Source organism: Spermophilus citellus (assembly GCF_964194105.1).
Source record: "Spermophilus citellus genome assembly, chromosome: 11".
Lineage (NCBI taxonomy): Eukaryota > Metazoa > Chordata > Mammalia > Rodentia > Sciuridae > Spermophilus > Spermophilus citellus.
In genome coordinates this window covers 135,889,032-135,915,075 of record NC_138192.1, presented here as the reverse complement: position 1 = coordinate 135,915,075, position 26,044 = coordinate 135,889,032, and the positions used below count along the sequence as shown (strand labels likewise).

The 26,044-nt window shown below is 51.0% G+C and overlaps 1 protein-coding gene across 2 annotated transcripts; it reads right to left on the bottom strand.

Annotated features, from left to right (window-relative positions):
* Nucleotides 1-2,549: 2,549 nt before the first annotated feature.
* On the bottom strand, nt 2,550-25,982 carry PPP1R7 (protein phosphatase 1 regulatory subunit 7). 2 transcript variants are annotated; one of them, XM_081261030.1, is made up of 11 exons: nt 25,443-25,982; nt 22,380-22,508; nt 18,779-18,834; nt 18,039-18,104; nt 17,289-17,419; nt 16,391-16,553; nt 14,865-14,981; nt 14,241-14,360; nt 13,618-13,722; nt 10,107-10,193; nt 2,550-2,889 (listed from the first exon to the last, which is right to left on the bottom strand). In XM_081261030.1, exons 1-11 carry the CDS (start codon nt 25,492-25,494, stop codon nt 2,713-2,715), a joined length of 1,203 nt encoding a protein of 400 aa, XP_081117156.1. In that variant the 5' UTR covers nt 25,495-25,982; the 3' UTR covers nt 2,550-2,712. The 2 variants fall into 2 exon arrangements, with proteins under 2 accessions (XP_081117156.1, XP_081117157.1); XM_081261031.1 differs by lacking the exon at nt 14,241-14,360 and having other exon boundaries at nt 25,443-25,650.
* Between the last annotated feature and the right edge of the window lie 62 nt (nt 25,983-26,044).

Sequence of the window (26,044 nt, the reverse complement as noted above, 5' to 3'; positions counted from 1 at the left end):
CCCCTTCGATTAGGTACCCTTGTGACTTTTTAACAGAATGCAGACATTGACAAAATGAGATCAAGTGTTTATACTCAGAGTGTAATGAGAGGCATCGAGGTTGTCAAAACTGAACCTACACAGACGTCCCTTCCCTGCTGCCCAGGGTCCCCATGCAGGCGCTCCCTTTCTACAGGAGTCTGTTGCATGCTGTGCTCTGGGGTTAGAGGGGTGTCTCCCTGGGAGTACGGGCGGGGCTCCAGTTCCATCCTGGACACCACTGCTCTTCCCGACAAGTCCCAACCCAGGCTTCTCCCAGGTCCCGGGCATCTCAGGCTGCGCAGCTCTGGCTTCCCACCATCTGCATGAAGGGTTTGTGGCTGGAAGGGTACAGTCTCTCATGCTCTTTCCCTAAGCAACTAAACCATATTGTGGGATTTTCTCTTCCATGTTCATTTTAGACTTTAATGATGCCTAAAAAAAATTAAGTGGTATTTTGATCAGGACTGTGCTGAATTTAATGCACTTCTCATCCTTTCAACATTGTGGTATATTTTAAAAACCATCTGATGAAGAACCTGGGGGCCAGGACTGGGGCTACAGCTCCGTGAAGATCACTTGTCTAGTATATGCAAGGCCCTCGGTTCCACCCCAACCTGGAAACAAACAAGCAAGCACAGTAAGAACCAGATGGCTGCAGTAGCTAGGGCCTCTCCCTCAGGGGACTCTCCTGCATGGGGCAAGGTGTGGCTGCCCCTTTGGTCCTCTACTGCTTCCCCAGGGAGTCCCCCATGGGCTGCCTGTTGGAGCTGGTGTTTCAGAACACACTCCTGCCCTATAGAGGTTTCCAGAACTTTGTTTCTTGGTACTGGTGACTGAACCCAGAGAGCTCTACCACTGAGCTGCATCCCAGCTCCTTTCACTTTCTGCTTTGCGCCAAGGTCTCACCAAATCGCCAGGCTGGCCTTGTACTTGCAACCCTCCTCTGTCTCCCGAGCAGTGGACACTAAAGGCTCCCGTGCCCCGCTAGGGTTGCTTCTTTTGAAGATGGGGTCTTGCTGGGTTGCAAGCTGGCCTATAACTCCAAAGCTGGAGCTGTCCTCCCATCTCAACGTCCCTAGCAGTTGGGACTCCAGGCAGGCACCCCCCAGCCAGCCTAACTGGGGGTTATTTTAAGCTCATATACAAATGACTGCCTCTCCCCTCCCTGCTAGGAGGACAGGCTGCACAACCTGGATTTCTGTGGCCACTTTTTCTGCCCCAAGTGAAAAGCTCCAGCCCATGCCTCGGGTCATGACTGCTTCTGTGGTGCATACTTTGTGTCTCCTCAAGATTCTCAGCATTTGCAAAAGCTGCCTGTCCACATCAGACTGTGGTTCTTCAGACTATGGCTCTGCTGGCCTTGTGCTTGCCATTCTGCCTCGGGGGCACCCCATCTCAACCTCAGTCTGTGTCTAGAAACATCTCTCCTGTCCTGGCTGTGGGCAGAACTCCAGGGTCGTGGGGCAAAGGCTGTCTCTGGGGGCACAGCCTGCCTTTCCCGCTTTCCTTTCCGAGTTTGCTTCAATAGGAAGATGCTTCACAGATTCAGGTCACACACTTTATTTTGGTGAGGATCAGAACCAGGAAACGGACATTCAGTTCCAGGCCAACCATTCTGACGTCTGCAACCTCCTTGGCAGCTGATCAGGGAGTCAGCTCGGATGCGCCAGCTCACTCTCCCCAGCTCCCAGGGCAGTCTGTCCCCGTGATGCTGGGCAGAATCTAGAGCAGCACTGCCCAGGGTCTTCTGTGATGACGGAAACAGGCTGCCCCCAGAAACATGTGGCTGCTGAGCACCCGGGGTGTGTGAGTGCAAACGAGGAGCTAATTGTTAATTCATTTTTAATGAATTTGAACTGAGAAAGCCACGGGTGGCAGTGAGTGGCCCCACACTGGACAGTGCAGCTCTAGAGTCTGGGAGAAAAAGGTACCTCTGTTGACCATGTCTTTCAGGGGAAACGAGGGGCCCTGAGGGGGACAATGCCCTCCAAGCATTAGATTTAGGTCTGTTGATGTCAATTTCATATTTGAAGAAGCCAAGGCGATAGCGGGTAGGAATGGAGGCCACACGAGCAGGTCAGGAGTCTGGCCCTTTGGAGAAGAGCTCATGCTCTGCTGAAAGCCTGCCTCTGGGGGGAGCCTCTGCACACCTCCACTCCTCCCACAGGTGGTGAGGAGCACGTGCAGGCTGCCAGGGCATGCTGTGCAACAGCCATGGCTCCAGGCCAGAGCACTGAGGGCACACAGGGCTGGACCACCTCCTGTCCACACCTGTTTTGTTTTTAATAGATATGATTTTTTCAAAATTGGCATGGACTGGTCTGAAAGAGGTGTGGTCATGGCTGCTGCAGGCCAGGGCTGCGTGAGCCCTCTATCAGGATGCCCTGCACCCACCAGGGCAGGGCAGCATGGACATCCTCAGGGCACCCTCAGACCCCGAGCTGCACCACGAGGTGGAGCTGTGTGAGCGCAAGAAGGTGTGCGCTCCCTCTGGGGACCTTGTGGCGGGATTTAATGGCACTGGCGTCTCCAGGTGCGCAGCATCAGACACGCGGCCACCACCAGGGCCTTTTTATTGCCATTGGGTTGTGACTGTTGGTGTAGTGACGCCTTCAGGAGCAACAGGTGGATTAGAAAACCGTGGCTGGGACATTCTTCCGAGGAGAGGGACCAGGTGAGGAGCAGGGTGACTCAGAACCTGACAAACGTGGCATCGATCTGCCGCACGGAGGGCAGGGCCAGCATGACCTTCCGCCGGTACTGCGGGTCCTTCTGCAGGGGGTTGCGCTCCAGGTACACGGTCTCCAGGCTGTGGGCGCCCTTCAGCTCCTCGAGGTCACTCCAGCTCTCCAGGAGGTTGTCATTCATCTAGGGACACATGGGAGAATAGCCCTCAGGACCTTGGAAGGGGTGCGAGGCACCAAGCCCTCCCTCAGGAGAGGGCGGGAGTCAGTGTGGGCATCCCCTCTGTCCCCTGGATGCCTCCTGTCCACCTCTCAGCAGCAGGTTCCAGTGCAATATACCTGTATACCTGTTCACCTGGGCACTGGGGCCACATCCCCTGTGGTCTGGCCTCAGGGCAGCAGTGCAGAGTGCTGCCTCAAAACTCTCCTGCAGGCAGGTGCTGACACAGGCCTGGTCCCCTCTCTGACAGATCAGTTCTCCACAGCTGTTCCCAAGGCTGACGCAGCAGGCAAGGCTGCTCCACCCAACTGCACGGCTCCCAGAACCACCTCACATTGGTTCCCAAGGCCCACCCCTGCTGTTTCCATGCCGCCACACCAGGGGAAAGAGACACTCTGCCAAGGTCCATTGGAGGGGCTGCCTGTAGCAGGAAGAACTCTCACTTCTCAAACAAGCCCTCAGGACAAGACTTAAGTGACCAATGCACAAGTGGCCCACACTTTCCAAAGGACATGCAAGGACAACAAAGCTATCTTGGTAAGAGCTTGAGCACCTGGGACGTCTGGGAAGGGCAGGTGTGGGGGAAGCAGCCAGGCCCCGGGCCATGGTGTGCTGGCTGGCCATGCTAACAAAGGCTCCCTGGAGAAGAGGGCACCCAGAGAAGAGCCCAGCAGAGTCCAGAACAAGGAGTCGGTGCAGCACCAAGCCCTGAGTCTGACCCCATATCTGCCCTGCCCTATGCGAGTCACTCTTCAGACATGCCACGTCTCAGGGCCTGCCACCCGATGGTGGAGGGAGAGCGGGATGCTCCTGGAGGTTGGCAGGCAGAACCAGGCGGGTAGGAGGTCAAGAGGACTCGCCTCGAGAAGCTTGATGAGACTTGTGCACAGCTGGAATGGACAGCAGATACAGACACCAAGGGCCCTGGGGGGAAGGCCCTGCTGGCCAGGCTCATACTCCAGGGCCGTGGGGTAGGTCCCCCTGTAGGGCTTCCGAGTCTTAGTGTCACAGGTGTGCCGGTGGGCATGGCACTGGATCACACATTGTCTACTGAAGCCAGGGGCAGTGGCACATGCCACTGGGCCTGCAGCCTCAACAGCCGGGCATGACATCTCTCACACTGGCTCACAGAACTGCCATATCTGCAGAGGTGCCTACCATGTGGGAGGCTCTGCTCTGTGCTGGGATTCAGCACTGAGCAGATGGCACAGGGGCCAGGGAAAGGACAGAGAGAGGCCAGTGGAGGCAGGGAAGGGGCCGATCTTGAGGGCTTTGCAGGGCTTGGCTTTTGTTCTGAAGTGAAAGGGAAGGGCTTGGAACTTCATGTTTGAGAAGGATCCATCTTATGTGAGGGGACACACAGGGATGAAAGTCAGGAGGCCCCTGAAATGGCTCAGGGAAGGGATGCTGGTGGCCTGGGCCAGGCATCTGCAGCAGAGGGGAGGAGGTGGAATTCTAGACACATTCTGGAGGCAGAGGCAAGATGCTGGATAGGATGTGGCAGGTAAGAGAAGGGGAAAGTACAGGAGAAATCCAAGGTTTGGGGCCCAAAGAGCTGGAAGGACAGAGATGCTGCCCACAGAGATGAGCACATAGAGGAGACAGGGAGAGAACTCATGAGCCCAAGCCTGGACATCTTGCTGGGGTGGCAGTTGGATGTCCAGAGATGCTTCCAGGCGCACAGCAATGCCACGTACATCTGTGAGACTGAACAGGCCGACCAGGGGAAGAGAAGAATGCTGAGGACTCAGCCCTGGAGCACTCCCTTGATCTGTGGGTGCAAAAAGTCCAGGAGGGACCAGCAAAGACAACCAAGGTGTGACTAGGGTGACGGCAGCTCCTCTTGCTGGAGGAAAGAGACAGGCACTCCCCTGAGGGAGGGAACAGGGAGCCTGTGTCAGGCAGAGGCGAGGTGCCCATGCTGGGGCCCACACCTGCCTTCCCCCTGTGCTCTTAGCTCCTGTGGGCTGTGTTCTTTTTTTTTTTTTTTAAATTTATTTTTTAGTTTTCGGCAGACACAACATCTTTGTTTGTATGTGGTGCTGAGGATCGAACCCGGGCCGCACGCATGCCAGGTGAGTGTGCTACCGCTTGAGCCACATCCCCAGCCCTGGGCTGTGTTCTTATGGTGCTTACAGACCTTGTATACCACAGAGAATGACAGGCCTTTCAGAGAGCAGGTGTGCTTTTTAACCAGCAAGATATTCTGCGTTTTTATAAAATCAGATATGTCTATGTTTTCTTTTTTCACTCTTGGCTTTCTAAACTTGGTTAGGAAGATCTCTATGACATCTTCAGTGAAAAACTATCTCAGGGCACTACGTAAAACAGTCCTCCAGGAGCTTCTTCTCTACTTTTTTACAATCTGACCTTTTTCACGTTTACAATCAACAAACACACTTCTACCAGCAGAAAACACAGCTAAGCGATTTACACCGCAAGGTGACTCTCACAGCAGCCACAGGGCACACAGACGGTCCAGGCGACTTCAGACTGCGTCTGTGGCAAGTGTCGTAGGACTTGGCACTCGTAATGTCTCAGCCATCACGGTTAAATCACTATGATGCCTGAACAATGACAAGGCCGCTGGCCACACTTTTCTCAGATGCACTCTGCTGTAAGCAACGTGACTGCAGTTACATGCTCTAGCACGTGAGCCTTTATCTGTACCTCTCACTCTGCTGGGAGGTCCCCATGTGGAACCACTGGCTCAGTGTGGGCATTTCTGTCGTTCTGCCATATGGGATGGAGCGCAGGGTGCTCTACCAGTCTCTTCACCCCTTTTTGAGACGGGGCCTCACTAAAGTGCTGAGGCTGGTCTCAAATGTGCCATCTTCTTGCTTTGGTCAGGCTGCTGAGTCACAGGGGATCCCATGCATGGGATGCCGGTAAGTGTGGTGTCCAGTGTTATTCACAGTGCCCTCCACCTGACTACCCACCTTCCCTTCCAAAGTCCACTCCTCTAGTTCAGCCAGCTCTGCCCCCAGCACTACTGGGTGCTGGTGAGACCCAGGGAGCAGGATGGCCCAGACGAGTGCACTCCACAGACACATGTGGGCTGCTGGTGCCAGTGCCCAGGGAGGGACAGAGCCTGGGTTCTGTGAGAGGAAGGAGCTGATGGCTACACAGTATGACTATTTTTAGTGTCATGAGATGGGACACCTGAAGATGGTTAAGATGATACCTCTTGTTATGTACTGTTTTTAACAATTAAAAAAAGACAACAGCAGATAAATCCCCTCACCCTCATGAAGACTGCACAGACACAAAGAGAAAGTAGATAGAGAGGGCATCTGCCTCAAGACATGTGAAGGCCCTGCGCTGGGCCTGCCTTCTGTCATGCGCCAGCAGGACACAGGACACAGGAAGCAGCTGCTTCTACACACTGGACCTCAGGCGATGCAGGACAGTGATTCTGAGGAAGGCAGCAGATGTATAAGCCTCTGTCTGAGGAGCTTTCTGGACTGTGAGGAGGGGCCCAGACAGGCCTGGGGTCATGCTGAGGTGAGACGGTGACCAGGGAGGCAGAGGTGGCTGGAGTTTCCAGGTAGGTGTGAGCTGTGCAGGGAGAAGAGCTCCAGGAAGCCCATGTGTCTGTCCTCTTGCACCCTGCACTGAAGCTAAGCCACACACAGTAGGGACACCAGGCAGAGGGAGCTGAACAGTTACCAGAGCAAACACGGGCAGGGACGCGTGTGTCCACCCAGAACATGCACTAGCAACACCAGGGGGCAACGGCCTGGGAACAGAGGTGGGTTGGTCCCAGAAGAGGACTGTGCAGACTTGCCCTGGGAGCCTAGAGAAGCCTCAGTAGGTCCAGCAGTCGCTCCACTTCCTGCCAGATGAACAGTCAGTGTCCTTCGAATCCAGACACTTCACAGTTCAGCACCCTCCCAGAACAGCACCCGACTGAGGAGGAGGGAAGCCGATTCTGAAAACAACCAGCTCTTCTTAGGGTTGGGAAATACAACATCTGGTATAAAAACCCACTCCCTGGCTCAGCAGCCACCTGGCCATGGCAGAAGAGACGCAGACCTTGGAGACGATAAGAATGATCACGAGGAACAGTGACGGAGACAGTAAGTGGAGGCACAGCAGGGGCGAGATGGGGGGGCGGGGTACGGGCCTCTAGGAGCTGACTGCCAAAAGACCCAAGGGGAAGACGCTGGGGGCAAGGGGCCTGGCCAGACTTCAGAGGATGATTCCCAGGCATTTTCCATATTTGATGCAACCTATAAATTCACAGATCTAAAAAGCTCAATGAACTCTCACACATCAAAGAAAATAAACTACTCTATGGCACTTCGTATTAGAGTTGTAAAAACAAAAACAAAACAAAATAAAAATTGATTAAAAGAACATTAAAAAAGCAGTCAGAAGACAAAAGACAAGTTACACAAATAAGAACCATCAGAGATTCCTCCCTGGAAACACGGCAAACCAGAGGACCATGGAACAGGAAAAGAAAACCATGCCTACCCATAGCACCCGCCTTCAAGAGGGAAGGCCAAGCAGAGATTCTGAAGACAAATCCAACTGAGGAGTTGCTTTATAGAAGATTAAAAATGAAGAATATTAAAATTCTTCAGGTAGAAGGAAAATACCCAGTGGAAACTCAGATCTACAAAAAAGAAAGAATGCCAGAAATAGCAAAATAAGTGATTTTCTTGTTTTAAATTTAAAGGATAACTGATACAACAATAGATCATAAAGCTTATAAGATATTTAAAATGAAATGTATGACAACATAGCTACTGGAGGAAGAACAGAGTTCACTTTTGTAAGGGCTTCCATTATATGTGCAGTAGCACAATGTTATCTGTACAAGGAATGTGGTGAATTAAGAATGTACTTTGCATCTTAGATCAATCAATAAAACAACAATAACAACAAAAATCCAAAAGAGGTATATCAAATACACCAATAATAGAGATATAATAAAACAAATATTTTCATTCTAAAAGAATCTAAGAAAAGAGAAAAGGAACAAAGAATAGATGAGACAAATAAAAAGCAAATACCAAAATGGCAGAAAACACAGTAAATGCAATTGCATTAGATGGAAGTAGTCTAGAGTTGGCCGTGCCAGCCTGGACAAAAGAGCAAGCCTGACTATACACTGTCTGCAGGGAGCAACAGGTAAATCATAAGGACACAAGGTCAGAGCGGATGGGTGGGGCTGGGGTGGGGCTAGTGGTAGAGTGCTTGCCTGGCATGCATAAGCCCAGGGTTTGATGCCCAGCACTACAAAAAAGAAAGCAGATGGGTAGAGACAGAGTCCCTGAAATACTGGTCCTAGACAGATGCAGGGGCTCTGTTACCACCCAGAACTAGGGTGAAGAGGACAACAGTGAGGAGGGAACTGCACTAGACCCCACAGCCCTGCATGTGCATGTACCTGGTGACAGACCTCCAAATCACAGGCAGCTCTGGGAGAAGAAACAGTACCCACCAGTACAGCAGGAAGACTGCACGCTCTCTGTCAGTCAAGGCATAACAAGTGGATAGCCGCTAGTTACCATCTCTGGGTCATTGAACCTTTCTTAGGACTGGCTCCCCATTTCCTCCTATGGACCAAATGCAGCTCACATGTGATGTGGGCAGGGAACCTAGTCTGAGAGTTCAGAGTCAGCAGTTTCCCTTCTTGGATCTGATTCCTCATCTGCAAAACAGGCCAATCGCCTTGTTCACAGGCGGCTGCCACTGTGAGAGGAGCCGGGGAGCAGGGGACACTTAGATCCCTGGATGGACTCTGCTTTGTCCATGGCCTTCTTCTGTGGTCTCAGAAACAGGGTGACTCTCTGCTCCAGGATCAGGCACTGTCTGGCCCCAGTTATCAAGTACCAGCTGACCTGCTTCCCTGAGCTGGGACGCCCCTTGGCTCGTGGATATGCCTCAGCCCACATCCTGCCCACTGGCAGAACACTCAGAAGAATCACGTTTTAGAAATCTGTTTCGGTACCATTTCCTACCAATACCCAGTCCCTTCTCTGGGCTCTTCATCCCTGTCTGGCTCCTCTGTGTGGTTCTCTGGGCTGCTCTTGTCGGCCTACTGGCCGCCACACCTCCCTGTGGGGTGAGCTGCAGGCACCCGGACTCACCTGGTAATGGACTCCCTCAGCCTGGGCACTCTCAGCACCGCCACTGTCGCTCTGTACCATGTGCTGACACCACCCAAGACTCAGCCTCTTAATAGGGGCAAGGGGCATTTTCATAGTGGGCTGCTTGTGTTCTGGGGTAACTTGGACGATCTTTCAAGATGGGAAAAGGAAAACACTGCAGTCAACAGTGTGGTAGACAGAAGGGATCACCCCTTAGAATTCACACAGACCTTGCATCCAAGGACATCAGTCCACAGCACTTCAGGTGCTATGTGCCATGCCTCCTGCAGGGGACAACGTGAGGGGAGGGGCAAAACTTGGGAGAACTCCTATGGAATCCCAACACCAAGGACTTCAATGCTGCAGTCACTTCTCAGCCCCTTCAGAGGATGGAAAAATCTCCTTTTTTTTTTTAGGGAGGGGCGGTACCGGGGATTGAATTTAGGGGCACTTGACAACTAAGCCACATCCTCAGCCCTATTTTGTATTTTATTTAGAGACAGGGTCTCACTGAGTTGTTTAGTGCCTTGCTGTTGCTGGGGCTGGCTTTGGAACTCATGATCCTCCTGCCTCAGCCTCCTGAGCTGCTGGGATTATAGGCATGTGCCACCATGCCCAGCTGCAAAGACCTCTTATCCTGATTTCCTCCTATGGGCTCTGCCACACTGCACCCACAGCCACATCACAACTACTGATGAACACAGCAAATCCCAGGGTGGCCAACCCACCTGACACTCCTTCCACTGTGCTGGGCTGTGTCTGCACTAAATGCATCTGCCCCTCCACTGGGATCCGGAAGCCTCTCAGTCAGTGGACAATTCTAGGCTTAACCGTACATACAACAGGGCTTCTCCCATGTGCACGTGCACAATAACCACCTGGGGTTTTGTTAAGGTGCAGATTCTGCACTTGGGAGATGGGGGTGGTGGGACTGCTTCCCAGTTCTGGGGGTGCTACTGGTCTGTGACTTGCACTGAGGAGCAAGGCCATAGACACCCCAGGGCTTCTCATGACCTCTAGCACATTTCACTCAATAAGACCCACTCAGCTAAGGACCACCAACCCTAGAATATAACTTACCCAGAATTCTTGCAGCTCTGTTAGATGGCTGATATTTTCAATCTTCTTGATTCTATTTGATGCAATGTCCAACATCGTAAGTTTGTTCTAAAATAAGAAAATAAGATTCTTCCTGGATTACCACAGCTTAACAGTAACCCTGTGACCACGTACAGTGGAAAGTAGAGTTCAGGGCTGCAGTGTGTCAGTTAGTTCCCATGCTGACCAGAGGAGGTAGCCTGCCCCCTGCCTGCAGCCCTTCCCAGCCAGGCTCTGGCTTCAGTGCTGCCCACAGAGCCCTCCCTGGCATTTGAAGCTGGCTATGTCAGTTCCCAAGCCCCAGGTCTACTGAGGGCCCCAGTGAGACTTAGACCCTGGGCTCTGAAGAAGGGGTGACAACTGTGCCAACAAGTATTCAGTGTTCCATTCTTGCAAATGAAACACCTCTCACTAGAAAAGAGCCTGGGGCCCGGTGAGGCAAGAAGCTGGCCAGGCACACAGCAGAGGTGGGAGGAGGCACTCTGGCCTACACCTGTCTTCTTAACAGAGGCCCTTCCACCTGGGGTGAAGTGACCAGGAGCCAGGCCAGAAAGCTCAGTGCTGAGCAAAGGCTGGAGCTGCACCCTGCTGGGACTCAGGGATGACGGGATTGGAAGCTGGAGGGCTGTGACATTCAGCCACAGAGGACAGCATCTGGGCAGGCTGAGCACTGACACAGACGGTTTGTGCAGGAGGACACAGCCTGGTGTTTTGGGCTCTGTTCTACAGATGTGTGTGAGACACTTCTAACATATCAGCTGAGCCTGGGTGACTGTTTTATTAAAGTTCAGAGCTTCAAGGTTTCACAAACCACAATCTCATGGTGAAAGTGAAGTCATCACACTGCTCGACACAGTGTACTTAAAAGCCACCCAGCAAGTTTTTCTAAATGAAGGCCATCACTCATACTGGCCAAACGCCTGGACAGCAGTCCCTCCCCTCCTCTTTGCCCTTCAGTGCTCCTGATTGAGGGTCCTTGTCTTCCATTTTCTACTGTATTCGTGGTATTCTAATTCCAAATTCTCCCGCTTTTTTTTTTTTGGGGGGGGGGGTACCAGGGATTGAATTTGGAGCATTCAGCCACTGAGCCACATCCCCAGCCCTATCTTGTATTTTACATAGAGACAGGTTCTCACTGAGTTGCTCATCATTTGGCTTTTGCTGAGGCTGGCTTTGAACTCATGATCCTCCTGCCTTAGCCTCCTGAGCTGCTGGGATTATAGGCATGCGCCACCATGCCCAACAAATTCTCCTGGGTTTTAAGGGAAAGTTAAGAAACATCGTAATAAAATATAAAACCCCACAAGCGCTTGCAAGTGCTGGGCTGGCAGCTGTGGCCTTGGCACTCCTTGAGGTCCCAGGGTTGCCTCCCCGGCCTGCACACCTAGCATCCCACCAGCTGGTGCTGAGAGCACCAGCAGAGTCACAGAAGTGCATGGGTGTGAGAGTTGCCACCCTGCAGCAAGCTACCTGGTTACCATGCTGTGCCTCAAGTGGGACTGGTGTGGGCACAGCCACGGTGGCTCCTTCTACTTCTCTCTTCTTGCTGACCCAGCTATATCTGATCAGAGTACTGAGCACTGAGTGCACAGGGCAGGAGTTCAGGGAGCTTCAGAGCAAAAAGGGTCTTAGGAGCTGCCCGCTGCCAGCAGCTCGTCCCAGCACTCTGCCTGCCCTGTGGGGGTACCCTGTGTGTCTGAAACTTGCATGGTCAACCCAGGCCTCGTGAAGCAGGAAGACCTGGCACTCGGACAGAGCCCTGGGTGCTGGCTCTCAGAACTGGCCCCGAAACACTGAACTCAGAGATTCAGTTGCACACTCAAAGACTTTCAGGTGTTTTAGGAGCTGGACAATGTTTTGAAAGCTCATCAAAAGCAAGCCAGTAAAGCCAGGAGCGGTGGCCCACGCCTGTCATCCCAGTGACTGAGGAAGCCGAGGCAGGATTGTTAGTTCAAAGCCAGCCTCAGCAACTTAGTGAAACCATATCTCCAAATAAAATATAAAAAGGACTGGGGATGTGATTCAGTGGTAAAGTGCCTCTGGGTTCAATTCCTGGTACCAAAGGGGGGAAAAAAAGTAACAGATAAGTGCGCACATACAGAGGTCACGGCATTCTGTGGTGCCAAGTAATACATGGGCCAAGGCTGGTGCCAGCATGAGCCAGACCAGTGCAGAGAAAAGCCCAGGGCACAGGACACGGAGGTGGGGGGATCTGTGACAGCACATCTGCCATCTGGGAAAAAGGCACATACTTCCTTATCTTCTTCCAGAGGAAAATCTCCCCTCAACCAAGAGATCAAACTCAGAAGAAAACCAGGTGAATATATGCTTTCTAGTTGAGAACATTCCAGTGAAGACACTGGCACATTCAGTTACAGTGGAGGTCTTAATGACGTGATCATCTTTAATGCCACTGTTTTTTTTTCCCTTCTGTTTTGTTTCAGAGGCCCAGGGAGGGTCTGGTGTTTGACCAAGGTAAGACTCTGCACTCCTGCTTCTCTCCTGCTTGCTGAACAGGTCCCGTCCTCCGTGGCAGTGGGACTGCTGGCACAGGCTCCTTGTTGGGGCTGCTTGTGTACCTGTTTCCTGCAATCCCCCTGCTACAGCTAGCACCCCATCCCACCACCAGGAACGCTCCCACTCCTGCTCATCCTGCACTGCAGAAGCGAACACCTGGCCTGCACATCAGTTTTATAAACTCTTGAGAGCAAAACTGAAGGAAGGTGACCAAACTTCCCACAGGTATAGTCCAACTTTTCCAATATTTTTTTTTTTTTTAGATATTGGTGAACTGAAATTAGAAACATCTTTTTCCTTCTATAACAGTAATAATGGCATCCAGGCCCTGGCTGAGGCAAAAGCCAAAGGAGCCTGAGATGAGACTGAAACACTACCTTGACAGTACAAAAGTGACCCTTCTGGTTACATTTGCTGGCAATTAAACAAAACAGGGGGAAAAAAATACAGTAAAATTGAGTGAGAAAAAGTATTTTATTTGTCTTGACTTCTGCACTGAGCAGCAGCAGGATGAGCTGAAGGCAGCTGCGGAAGAGGGTCTAGAGGGTGAGGGGAGAGCAGGGTGGTTCGGGGAGTAGGAGCAGACTGGTGAGAAGCAGCAGGGGCAGTGGAGAGGTGGAGAGGAGCAGCTTCCTGAGAGCAGCTGACAGCCCCTTGCCCTGTGGCCCCAAGAGACCCCTGCAGCTTGAGGAGGGGCTGAGGCAGCAGGCATGGGGCAGTGAGTTCAGTGGCCAGGAGGGAGGGGGGGAGGGCTGATGATGCCAGCATTCCCATTTGTGCCTAGACTGCGTGGTGGACATGCCAGCAAAGGCCTCCTGAAATCCCCCACGTGGCCATGGTGTAGCGCATGGGCCCTTCAACACACTCGGGCAGAGTGTCTACCTGAGACCAGTCCTGAAGGCAGGGTATGCAGGCCGCCAGCTGCCTGCCCACAGGCACCCCCCACTCCGCCCCAGACAGATGGGTGGGTGCTTACGTTGTTCTCCAGGCCCTCGATGACCTCGATGCCATTGTGGCTGAGGTACAGCTCCCGCAGGTTCACCAGGCTCTGCAGGCCCTCGATCTTCGTCAGCCGGTTGCTCTGTGAGGGGAGAGCCAGAGTCACAAGAGCAAGGAGCAGTGCAGAGAGTGAGAGATAAAGGGTTTTAGGAAGTGGAGCTCCTTATTATTCTGAAGAATCCTAATAGGGTATTTCATTTAAAATGTGCTAGAATGGAGCTTGTGCAGACTGGAAAGAGGACCAAGTCTGTTAAACAACACTAAAATTCATGCATGGAATTTCAGTTTCTTACATTAGGAACTCTTTTTAGATGTACTTAGGAAGATTTACTTGAATTAAATTTAACAACTTTAAAATATCAAAATCACTGAATATTTTGAAATAAATTATCATTTCTTTTAAAAGTTAGACCTGAAGAACTTGTTTTCACTCTGCAAAACATCTGCTTTACAAAGGATCAGAGTGGTTTTGTGTGTACATCACTGGTGGTCAGTGGGACCTGCCATGCCAGGCTGTCCCTAGAGCATCCAGTCACAACTCCCTTCAAGGGTCTCATTTCACAAATTTGCTTCTGACAAAAGCCAAACAAACAAACCAACCCCCAAAACAAAACCCCAACTGGTCATCTGAGGCCCGGCACACTTGAGTGTTGACTGCTGCCCCTCTGCTGCTGTCAACAGGGCCTGGACCCTCTGGGAGCAGGCAAACTTTCTTCTGACCTGTAAATGAAAACTACCTCATTATCTAACTGCTAATAGGAAAAAAAAGAACATGATCTTTAAAGAAAGAAATTTTAGCAGGGTATGGTTGCGCATAGTCCCAGCTACCAGGGAGCTGAGGCAGGAGGATCCCAAGTTCTAGCCAGCCTGGAAAACTCAGTGAGAACCTGTCTAGGGGGAAAGTGGGGGTATGGGGGCTGGGACCGTGGCTTAGCAGTAGAGTACTTGCCTAACATGTTTCAGACCCTGGGTTCTACCCTCATTGCCACAAAAAAGAAAAAAAAATTTAATAACTTTATTTATTTATTTTTTATGTGGTGCTAAGGGTCAAACCCAGTGCCTCACTTGTGCTAGGCAAATACCCTACCACTAGGCCAGCCTGAAATTTTTAATATTTATCAAAAAACAAACTGTTAGTTGGGCACACATATGAGAGTATGTGGTCTGAGGATGCTGGGTGTAGCTGTGGCTCAGGCCCTGCCAGGAAGCTGGGGGTACCAGTACCTGCATACTGAGGACGGTCAGGTTGGTAAGTGCATCCAGGTTCTGAAGTTTAGTGATTTTGTTTTTCCCCAAAAACAAACTCTCCAGGTTGGTTAATGTGTCGATATTTTCGATTGCCTGTGAAGAGGACAGAAGGGCAGTCAGCACTGTGCTGGGGACTATGTGGGACAGTGAGGCGCTAGACCAGGAGGCAAGGCAACCTGGGCTTCAGCAATGACACTGGGCCAGCCTCTCATCTGCTCTGCGAATTTTCCAATGAAACCTCACTGGAAAATATATAATGAAAAACAGGAAAATGATGGGGTGGGGTCCAAGGCCCCGTCTCTTGGCCTGACTCTCAAACCCCAAGAGGGTTTTCAGACCTCTGGGGTTGCAGGGAACACAGTTTGAAACTCATGGAGCGGCTTTCTTGTGTCCCTCCAGTTCTCTGGCCTGGGCTGGCATATTCATCTTATCTTGTACGTGTCAAAGTGCACTCACTCCCCTGAGCCTAGGTCTCCCAGAGTGAGATGATAGCAGCTCTGACTCAGGCCTCCAGATCTCCAGATCCTGAAACTTCCATGAGGATCCTGGGGGCTGGGCTCTCTTCATTCCACGGCTTTACTACCAAACACTCCTCCATGGCTGTGGGCTTGAATGGTTCTCATTCCTGCCCAGGGGGACCCTCCTTTCTTTCTGTCGGGGAGATTCATGCCCCAGTATCAATCCACATGTGACCTCCCAGGTTTGCGCTGCATCAGATGCGGGGACTCTTCACAGGACTCTCAGCTGGTAAAGGACTTGATCCTGGTTCTGTGGAATACCACCTTTGCTTTTCAAAGCCTCCTTTTCCATTTTGCACCTTGTCTTCAAGGTCAAATGGATCCTGGAGAAGAGCAGATCGGATCTTGCCAGGGGACCCAGTCCAGGAGAAGCACCAGCCCAGTACTGTTCTCAGCAAAATGCCGCTTGCTTATCAGATGGCAGATCACTGAAGGGACCACCTAGCTGTGTTTGGGGAACCTTTATCTTGGAGGCTCCCTAGAGAAAACCATAAGCAGGGAACAAGTTCAGAAGCGGGGTTTCCAGGCTGGCTGGCTGGCTGTGGCAAACGCCACCTGGGAAGGGTGTGAATTGGGGCCCCCAAAATCTATGCACTGAAGACATGGCAGACCACTTAGTATGGGCACGTTATTCTGATTAATATTTTTTTTAAGAATTTTTTTAATATTTATTTTTTAGTTTTCGGCAGACACAACATCTTTGTTGGTATGTGGTGCTGAGGATCGAACCCGGGCCGCACGCATGCCAGGCGAGCACGCTACCGCTTGAGCCACATCCCCAGCCCCACGTATTCTGATTAATATTGACTTCTAGTTAGCAATTAAAAATAATAATAATAATAATAATTTTCCTTTTTCTGAAGAACCACAACACTGTGAGAGAAACCCAGCCAAGTGCACCTCTGGTGTGCTCCCTGGTGGCCCAGGTGGCCCAGGCAGACCCGGCGGCTCCCCAGGACACCCGCAGGCATTGTCTGCACCTACCCGGATGCGGTTAGACCCCAGCTCCAGCATCTGCAGTTGGTGTAAGTTGCTTATATTCTCAATTTTATTGATTTTATTGTTGACCAAGAAGAGTTTTTTCAGCCGTGTCAATTTGTCAATCCCTTCAATGTTTCTTAGTAGATTAAAAGAAATATCTAGAATCCTGGGAATAAGCAAAACATTTTTTTTTTTTTTAAATAAAAATGAAAACAGAATGCACATGAGTTAGAATTTAACTAGCTCAGAGGTGGCATCACCACTGTGGACACAGGGTCTGACCACAGCCCTGAATGGTCTGTCACACAGTGGTAAGGCTGCCAGGACCTAGAGTGCACTAGAGCAGCCCAGGCACCTGACACTGTCTCCTAGGGCTGTGTGTCGGGCAGAAACCAGGTTCCATTCACAACTGGGTCCAGGGGAGGACCAAGCACCAGGTGCTGCACACAGAATGAACCTAAGAAGTGCTGAACTGAAAACAAACAAAGATCAACAAGCAATAGAGGGTTTGCAGAAGTCCAGGTAAAGTTACTTATCAGGACCTGATTCCTTTAATTAGAAAGGACAGTGAATTCTTTATTTTAAAAGAGGGTTCAAAGGGCAAAAGGACATTTTTGATTTAAGTTCTCATCTTCCTGATTTTGCCTTCATCCCTGGAGCTTGGCCAGAGTCCCATGCCAGTTTTCTAGTTAAGACCGACTAGCAAGGGGATGGCACAGAGGAGCTGCCGTGCCCACTGGGAGTCCTGGACACAGCAGGCAAAAAACTGGGAGCCAGGTGCAGGGGAGGACCCTGTGTCAGAGGTGACCTCCGGAGGGTGTTGGTTCAGGGAGGCTGGCTGCCCCCTATCCAGTTATCTCCCCCACCCCCAGTCCCAACTCCTCTGGGTCTTCCCACTCACTCCAACTGTGTCAGTGCCTCCAGGTTCTCGATCTTCTTGATCTGGTTGTCATATAGATCCAACTCACGAAGACTCTGCAGTTCTTCCAGGTTCTCAATGCATTTAATTAAATTCTGACGAAGGCACAGAGTCTGGGGACAGGAAGAGGACAATTGACACAGGCAATGGGCAGGTTGCAGATCCAGCCTTCCTAGCCAGAAGACACGGTCTACTTTTCTCACTGTTTCCTAGAAAAGTGGTGTCCTTCCAGAGGCAGGTGGGCAGAGGTATGAAGCTGGAATTGTCCTGCCCCACCTGGGGACAAGCAGAGGCCAAAGGGAGGAGGCTGTGCAGGCCCCACACCAAGTAGGCCTACTTGGGGAGGGAGGAAAGGTCTGGGGCTGGAACACAAGCCGTGTTCTGGCAGAATGAGCCTTTGGAGGCTCCATTCTGAGAAGCAGACATGTTTTTTGTGTGTAGTGCTGGGATGAACCCAGGGTCTTGTGCATGCTAGGCAAGCATTCTACCACCTGAGCTGTACCCTAGTCCTTGAGAAGCAAATTTGACTGCAGAGGTCAAGGACCGTAGACTTAGGCAAGTGCCCCTCTGAAAGAGGCTCAGAACCAAGGCAGGCCTAAGCCCAGACTACCTCTCAGGTTCCTCCACTACTGCAAAATGCTGGCTATGTTCAGAAGACAGGGAGGTGCACGAAAGATCCATACACAGGTCTGTGCCTTCCACAGGATGGGAACAAGGACAGAACCTCCTCACCTTCACCTTCTTCAGCACCTCGAAGCCTTCAATTTTTCCAATGCGATAGTGATTCAGATCAACATCCTGAAACAGACAAAATCTAGCTCAGCTGCAGCAGAATGCCTGGTGACCTGGTTCCTGGAACAGGAGCTGCCAAGGGAGGCTGTCAGGTGGATGAGGTGAGGGTGAGTGTGAGAGACCCAGACTGGGTTTGTGACTGACAGGTGATGGTGATGTGGGGTGAGCTGTCAATCTGATGCTCTTTGTTTAGCTACTGTTCATATTAGTTTTACATGAGACTGACCCTCCAAATGATTGGCATGTGGCAGTTTTCTCTGGGCTACTCCCAGCTCCCTTGAGCATAAAGCACAGCTCCAGCTCCAAGAAGATGCACTTCTTAATGTCAGCATCAATGAGCATCTGTGGGTTGAAGAGAAGACCCCAGGCTATTCAATCCCTTAACAGTTGGCCTTTGGGGAGGTGAGAGTCCCACCACTGACAAAGTAGTCATCGTGCTTGTGTGATTCACAAGTCAAAAAGGATTTCATTGGCCATAGTCCTCAGTGGGTAAAAAGAAATGAGACTCAATCACCGGTGTTAAACAAAGCAAGAATACAGAAAAATGACCCAACTAAGGGAGGCTTAGGTGACCTCTTTAGGGAAATCACTTACTAATTTGTCACCTTCATAAAAAACAACCTGACAGTCAGGGTGATCTGTCATGCCCCCCTGAGGCTGGGTCGAGCAGGCTACATTACCTCTGCATCTCGGTCCAGGCTAATGGTTTCCATATCCACAGCCAGCTCATGTTCCTCTAAAGAAAAGGAGAAGGAAAGAGCTCATTTAGAACTGTTTACAAGAGGCAGTGGCCCTGAGTCAGTGAAGAGCTGCTATTCTGCCAGGGTCTGAGACATCTGGCTCATGCACCTAACTGAAATGCAGAGGACACCAAGGGTAAAGATTGATGTTTCAAGCATCCTGAGTTTCCTGAATCCAGCTATGGCAAAGGTCTCCAAACTTCCATCAGTGCCTCCAAACTTCCCAAGAAAGGAAATGCAGCCTGAAGGTACTGGTGGAAGAAGGAGCTGCCCGAGCCATGGAGAGCCCAGTCTCTGCTGGGGATGCAGACTCAGAACCTTCCTGGAAACCTCAGAGTGCTCGCTGGCAGCTGCCTGCCCTCCTGTGCATTCCTTCCCTCTTGTCTGTGGCAGTAAATCAGGCCATCTGAATACAAACCATGCTGGGTGTGCCATGTGTTCTAGGACGAGCCTTTTAGTGCTTAGAAAATAGCCCTGCATCTATGAATGCTCTTCTCTGCAAAGAGCAAACAAAATGAGGCACAGCTAAGAGCAGGACTAAGGAGCCTCAATGAATAATTTAAACACCTTCTCAACTGGAAGACGGTGAACTAATTCCAGCAGAGAAGCTCACCCAAGATTTCACAAGGACTGTCTACCCCAGAGCTGGGCTCCTCCAAGCCAGGCGCTAAGACACACAGAGACACATGTGAGCACACACAGGCAATACACACCCCTTAAGCATGCTCAAGGCCCCAGTTTCATCCTTGGAACCGCCCCAAACAAAAACAAAGAAACAAAAAACCCCACACTTGAAGAGCAATAGTTTTTCTTCCATATTATAAAATGTCCAATCATTGCTCACATTTTCCCAATTGTCTTATAATTTCTTCCCCCAGTTTACTTGAAATAGAATCCAAATAAAGTTACACATTGTGTGACTGCATGCATTTCTGTTAAACCCCTTTTTTACCTTGCAACTTTTGGCTGGAAGAAAACAGGCTGTTTGTTTTATAGTGGAGAAGCAGTCTGGATTCTGAATTCTATGCCCAGAGGCTCTTACTAATTTTTAAACTTTTTGTGGTTTTAGAGGCTACTTACAGGATGTTGAGCATGCCATTCAAGTGCTTCCCCACTGAGTCATCCTCAGCTCTTTTCATTTTGAAACAGGCTCTGGCTAAGTTGTCTAGGCTGGCCTTGGACTTAACAATCCTCCTGCCTCAGCCTCCTGAGTGGCTGGGATGACCAGGCTTTCACTCCCATAGTTCCTGTAAACTGATCATCACCTTTTCAAGTCTATCTGGGCTCACTCTTCTGTGCACTTGCCTCTGCAATGGAGCTGGCTGACACAGCCCTGGACCTCATGTCCATGGCTGGCTCCCCAGAGGATAAGGAACCTGCATGCCAGTTAATGTGCACCTGGACTGGAGCCTTGGAGAGGAGCACTGGGCACAGGACCAGCTTAAAACAAAGCAGCAGTGGCCCAACACTGATTTGCTTTTTCATGACGTCTCTTCTATAATGATCAACAGTGGCCAGTTGATAAAAAAAAAAAAAAGTCATTTACTGTAGTTTACTCAATCTTACAGAATACTCACTAACCTAAGAATTAAATAAAAAGAACTGAGAACTGCCAAGAGATCAACCCAAACCTCCCACAAAAGACAGCATTAGCTTACTCTCCCTGAGCTCAGGAAGTTGTGGGATGAGAAGCACTGCAATCAAGCTGGGGTGCCCAGGCATTTGGTGTCCAACCAGGATACTGGGAGACTAAGGAAGACACCACAGACAGTGGTGCTGGGCCAGCAGCTGGGAACAGGGCCGCTCCAAACTCCACAGGACTCGTGGTCTATAGTCAAGGGAGTACACACTGCCCCCACCACTGGAAATGCCAGCGGCACTGAGAGCAGCTACCTGCCATTCTTCTCAATTTATCATGATTACCATAAAAAAAGGGTAAGGGAATGCCAGGAGCCACAGCACATTATAATCAAGGTACTTGGGAGGCTACGACAGAAGGACTGCATGTTTGAGGTCAGCTTGAGCAACTTAGTGTGTGTGAAGGTGTGGCTCAGTGGTAGAGTGCTTGCCTAACATGTGTGAAGCTCTGGGTTCAATCCCAGTACTGCAGAAACAAAACAAAACCCCTTGACACAAAAAAATAAGTTAGAGAAAATAAATAAAAGGTAAAGGTTGATATGTTTGAGTTTGTGTCGTTGGAACTTAAGACTAAAAAAGTGCAGGGAGGAGTGAGTCCCAGTTTCTCTAAAAAGACTCCAAACGCATATTCCCAGAGAATGGAGAGTCATCTAGTCTTCTAGAGGAAGGAGCCTGAGGTTTAGATAAACTGGGCTCCAATCCAGCTGGCCCACCCCCCAGCAATGTGCCCTCTGGGCAAGCGAGGGGTGTCTTACTCTTCTCATGTACCCCAAATCAGAGCCTTGTTACCATGATCCACCAAGATGACATCACTACCTTGGGAACGGAGAAGTCCAGGACCCAGTGGCTACAACTTCCAAGTCCCCCACAGACTGCTGGCATGAGCACATGCCAGAGCCCTTCGTGACTGAGTCAGATGATGACGTCCGTGCCCATGGCTTTATCCACCCACGTCACTTGTAGAACAGACTCTGAAGTTTCAAACTAAATGTGATGGGTATTTTTGTGATAATCTCCTTTTGCCTTAAAATTCAGTTACCATAGTTACCAATCATCTTGCTGGCACAGAGAGCACAATCCTATTTTAAAAATCAGCTTTGTTTTTATAAACTTATTTATATATATCAGGGTAATGTGTGATTATGAACACCTAAAAAATCTATACATTGCCTACGATCTGGAAAACACAGAAGGCTGAAGTCACATCATCCAGAGACCCTCAGCAACACGGATGCGTTTTCTTTTTTAAACTACATATTCATATTTTTAAACTGAAAATATGACTGACATGTATACTGTTCAGAAACTCGTCTTTTTAAACTTAATCATCTGTCTCAGACACCTCTCTGTGTTCATGTGGTCTCTCTCATTCTCTCTAACGCAGGCTCATTTTCTAAGCCAACCAGTAGAAAGGTGGGCGCCACAGCTGGGAGGGTGCAGACTGCTCAGGAGCCGTGTGGCTGGTTCTATGGAGGTGACCATCCTAGCCACCACCTACCCGACTCCCAGGCCTGGGGACACGAGGAAGCAGGGTCAGAAATGACTTTGCAACGAACTGAGTGCTACTGTTACTGTGATAGGTCAGCCATTGTGTCTACTTCAAACCTTGGTTCTGAATCCTCTGGTTCTGTGCCAGAGGACACACTGCCATCAGTGCAGTCAGAACTACACTCTTCCTGCATGTACCACAGGTGAGTTAGCTGGCTAAGGAAGCACCCCAGGGCAGACTGCTCCCAACAGCATGCCTACCTGCCCCAGCCCACTGAAGACCTGAGGAGCACAGCACTCCTTCTCAGGACTGGCAAGATACCACCTGAACAGGACACACGTGCCACACAGCTGTCATCCACACAGACACACTTGCCGTCACGGTAAGCTTAGGGTTCTTGGCTGCACCCAGTACCTTCTGGGTCCTCCTCGCCACGCTCCGCTCGGTCCTTCAGGCTCTGCTCGCTGAGGTCTGCCACAAGGCCGCTGCTGCGCTTCTTTCCTTCCTCATCACCCGATTCTTCGGATTCCACCCGCCTGTCAACTGAACCCATGTGTATCAGTGAGAATTCAGTCCACTCTACATGCCCATGAGGAATGTTAACAGGCTAACACTCAGTTGTCAGTCAGCAAGACCTCACTCAGAAATAGTGACTGAGTTCTGTTGGTGACATTTGTGTCTCAGCACCATCTGAGGCACGCAGTGGCAGGGAGAACTGGAGGCAGAGCGAGAAGGTCACCTGGACACTTGGGCGAATAATATAATACTCTTTCCCTCAGGGTCTTGTGAAGAGTTGCCATGTGTTCAGAAAGCCCCAGACCCCTCTGTGCTCACAGGTGTTAACAGCCACATGCTGAAGTGCATCCTGGGCAGCTCTCACTTGGGTCTAGATACAAACCACAGGGGATCATTGTGACCCTCTGGCCACACATCTCACCCCCATTCCACTATCCATTTGGTCAAGAAAATCAGTGCACAGAACCATATCCTGAAAGAAATCAAGACTAACTCAAACCAGACTGTGGGCAGGGAGGAGCTTTAATGAAAAATAAGAATGCACCCATACCACTACACTCCAGCGAAGGTCACTGAAGTTAAGTGTCACTGGACAGAGAGTTACCAACTCAAGGGTTTTAAAGGCTGGTAAAAAATATTTTTTGAGTTAATGAAAAACGCAATGACTAAATGTGGCAGGCTAGTAAAAATTCTCTGGCAAGGTTGTTAGATAATTATTCCTTTTCATAACATTTTCCATGACCTCTCTTGGAAGCCTGTCTGGAAGGTCTGAGACACCAACAAATTACATGGAATTATCAATCACACGGAAAGTGTCCTGATTATGGCTTACTCTATAGAGGGGTGTGTTCTCTGAGGTGAAGTTCCATTTCATCTTTGCTCAGCTCTGCAGGAAATACAAATCATACCCAGGAAAGGACTAGTGGATAAAACAAGCCCTTCTAAAAATTACTTCCATTCCTTTTTCTCTGACCCGGCAGCTGCCTTGGCTCAACCAAGGTTCACTCTGCCTCCAGTTCTCCCGGGGCCTGGGATCCTGCCCTGCCTCCCTAATTAGTCTCTCTATGGCTTGTCTTGCTCGGTTTATCTATTCTCCATTGTGTGGGAATCTGATCCGTGATTCCAAAAATTTCTAGAATATCAATGGCTCTCCCTGAGTTTGCAAAGCTTGCTCCTAGAGACACAGCTTTGGCAAGTCTCAGTATACTCATCTGCAGGAGGAGCTAGCAGAGTACCCATACCTCAGTGCTGCTATCAATATTAAATTAGAAAAGTCACAAGAGCAGTTACATGTGTATGACATGCAGGAGAATTTAACAAATAAGTGACTGTTAGCCACTCTGTGGTCCAGGGTCAGGGAGAGCAGGTTCTGGACACCTCCCAGGAGAGAGGAGGGGCAGCCAGTGTGCAACCTGTGACTCTATCCTGAGGGCAACAGAGAGTGTGAAGTGTGGGACAGAGGGTCAGCAAAGAAAGTGACTGTGCAGCTCTGGCTGGTACAATGGGCTGGCAATACAATTGCCCTGAGAAAATGAAGGTCTCAGTTAAGGCATTGGCAGTAAGAACAGAGGAGGTGTTGAGGATTTGGAACTACTAAAGCAGTAGAAGTGTCAGGGCTTGTAATGACACATGTGGGAGTAGAACAGTGAAAAGTCTGACTTTTGTATTTGCCCTTTACCAAGAAATGGAAACAGCTGAAGTGGGAGAAGGAGTGGCTGGGGGAGTGGGGGGAAGAGGGATACAGAAAAGGCATCCCTTGCTTAAAAAGATTCAAGGAGGGCTGGGGATGTGGCTCAAGCGGTAGCGCGCTCGCCTGGCATGCGTGTGGCCCGGGTTCGATCCTCAGCACCACATACCAACAAAGATGTTGTGTCCGCCGAGAACTAAAAAATAAATATTAAAAATTCTTTCTCTCTCTCTCTCTCTCCTCTCTCTTAAAAAAAAAAAAAAAAAAAAAAAGATTCAAGGATATCCAAAGTCCAGGAACTTTGGTGTGATCTTCCCTGGCCAGCCTCATTGGCCACCCCCACCTACATCATGTATGGTGTCATCCTAGCTCAAACTCTTCTCCACCCCACTTCTTATTTGACAGGGATTCCTCTGGCTGGAATAATATTTGATTCCTCCCACCCCAACTCTTCCTACTCCAGTCTAAGGATTCTTCAAGGTCCAGCTCAAAGCAGCCTTCACCACTCCCAAACATGCCAGTCCTTCCTTCTGCACCCTCCCTCCTATCTCTGTGACCCACTTCCCTAGCACTTCTCACATGAGGCAATGACTGCTTTTCTGGAGGTCTGGAGAATCAAGAGCATTGAAACACTCCCAGAAACGATCGGTTCTCTGGGAACAAGTGTGCGGATGCACAAGTCTACGCATGTAAGAATAAAGCATACACGTAACCGAGTACAAATACGTGCGTGTGTATAAAGTACAGACACACGTAACTGTAAAATACAATTCCAACAAAGTTGAATTTAGTCTTTTCGTGACTACGATCATCCGGGAAACAGGCATTGCCTTGTACAACTCAGTCTCCGGAGCTCCTCGTCATCCCTGCACCACCCGTTCACGTCCTAGAGAGGACCCTGGTCCGCCCCAGCCACGAGAACCAACCGCGCACTCCCGGCAGGTCCCCGCGCCTGAGCCGCCGGAGGACCGCGTCCGGCCTGTCAATCTCGGAGGTTCGGGGCCGGGCTCCCACCGCCGCCGGTCCCCGCCGGCTCCCACCCCCGGACCGGGCTCGCGCAGCTCGCTCCTCTCGGCTAAGGTCCTCGGGCCGCTGCCGCCCTCGGGCCAGGGCTCCCCCGGTCCGAATGTCCCCTCTGTGTCTAGCCTGGCGGGCAGCTGTCAGGGCTCCGCGGCGGTGCCCTGGACGTCGAGCTCCTCTTGGGTGAGGGGCCGTGCCAACTCGCCGTAATCCCCCCGGACCCCTGCCGCCCGTCGCCCGCAGGAGCCGCTCACCCTCCATCATCTCCTGCGACTGTTGCTGCCCGGCGCCTCGCTCTGCCGCCATATTGGCTGCTCTTCCCCTTTCCCGAATCTGTCGCCTCAGAGCCCTCAGCCAATCAGAGCTCCCGGCTCCGCGTGGGCCAGCCAATCGGGTCCCGTCGCGGCGACTCCCCCGCGCCTGCGCGGGCGCAACGCCTCATGGGAGCCGTAGTTCCTCAGGAGGCCGGATCCCGCCTCCCGCAGGGTTCTTGGGCTAGCAGGGCTCAGCTGCACGGAAGCTGGCGTGCCGGCGGGGCGTCAGGCTGCGCGCGGGCTGTTCCGCGCTCGTGGGTTCGTCCCGGTGCCCGCCCTGGAGGCGCAGAGGGCCTGCGGCCAGGCGATCTCTGGCTGCAGATGCGGCAGGCAGCACGTGATTTTCGGACTCGGGAGACTCGCACTGGTATCTCCACGATGAGCCGAGGGGCCAGAGCGACCAAGGTTCCGGGAGTCCGCGCACGGATTCACTCGTGCGAAAGGCTGCCTTCAGGGGACGATCAGCGCAGGGCGGGAAGGGCCGCGGGCTAGCACCAGCACGTTCGCCGGCCGCTGCTTACTTTGCCTTCGGTCTGCGACCC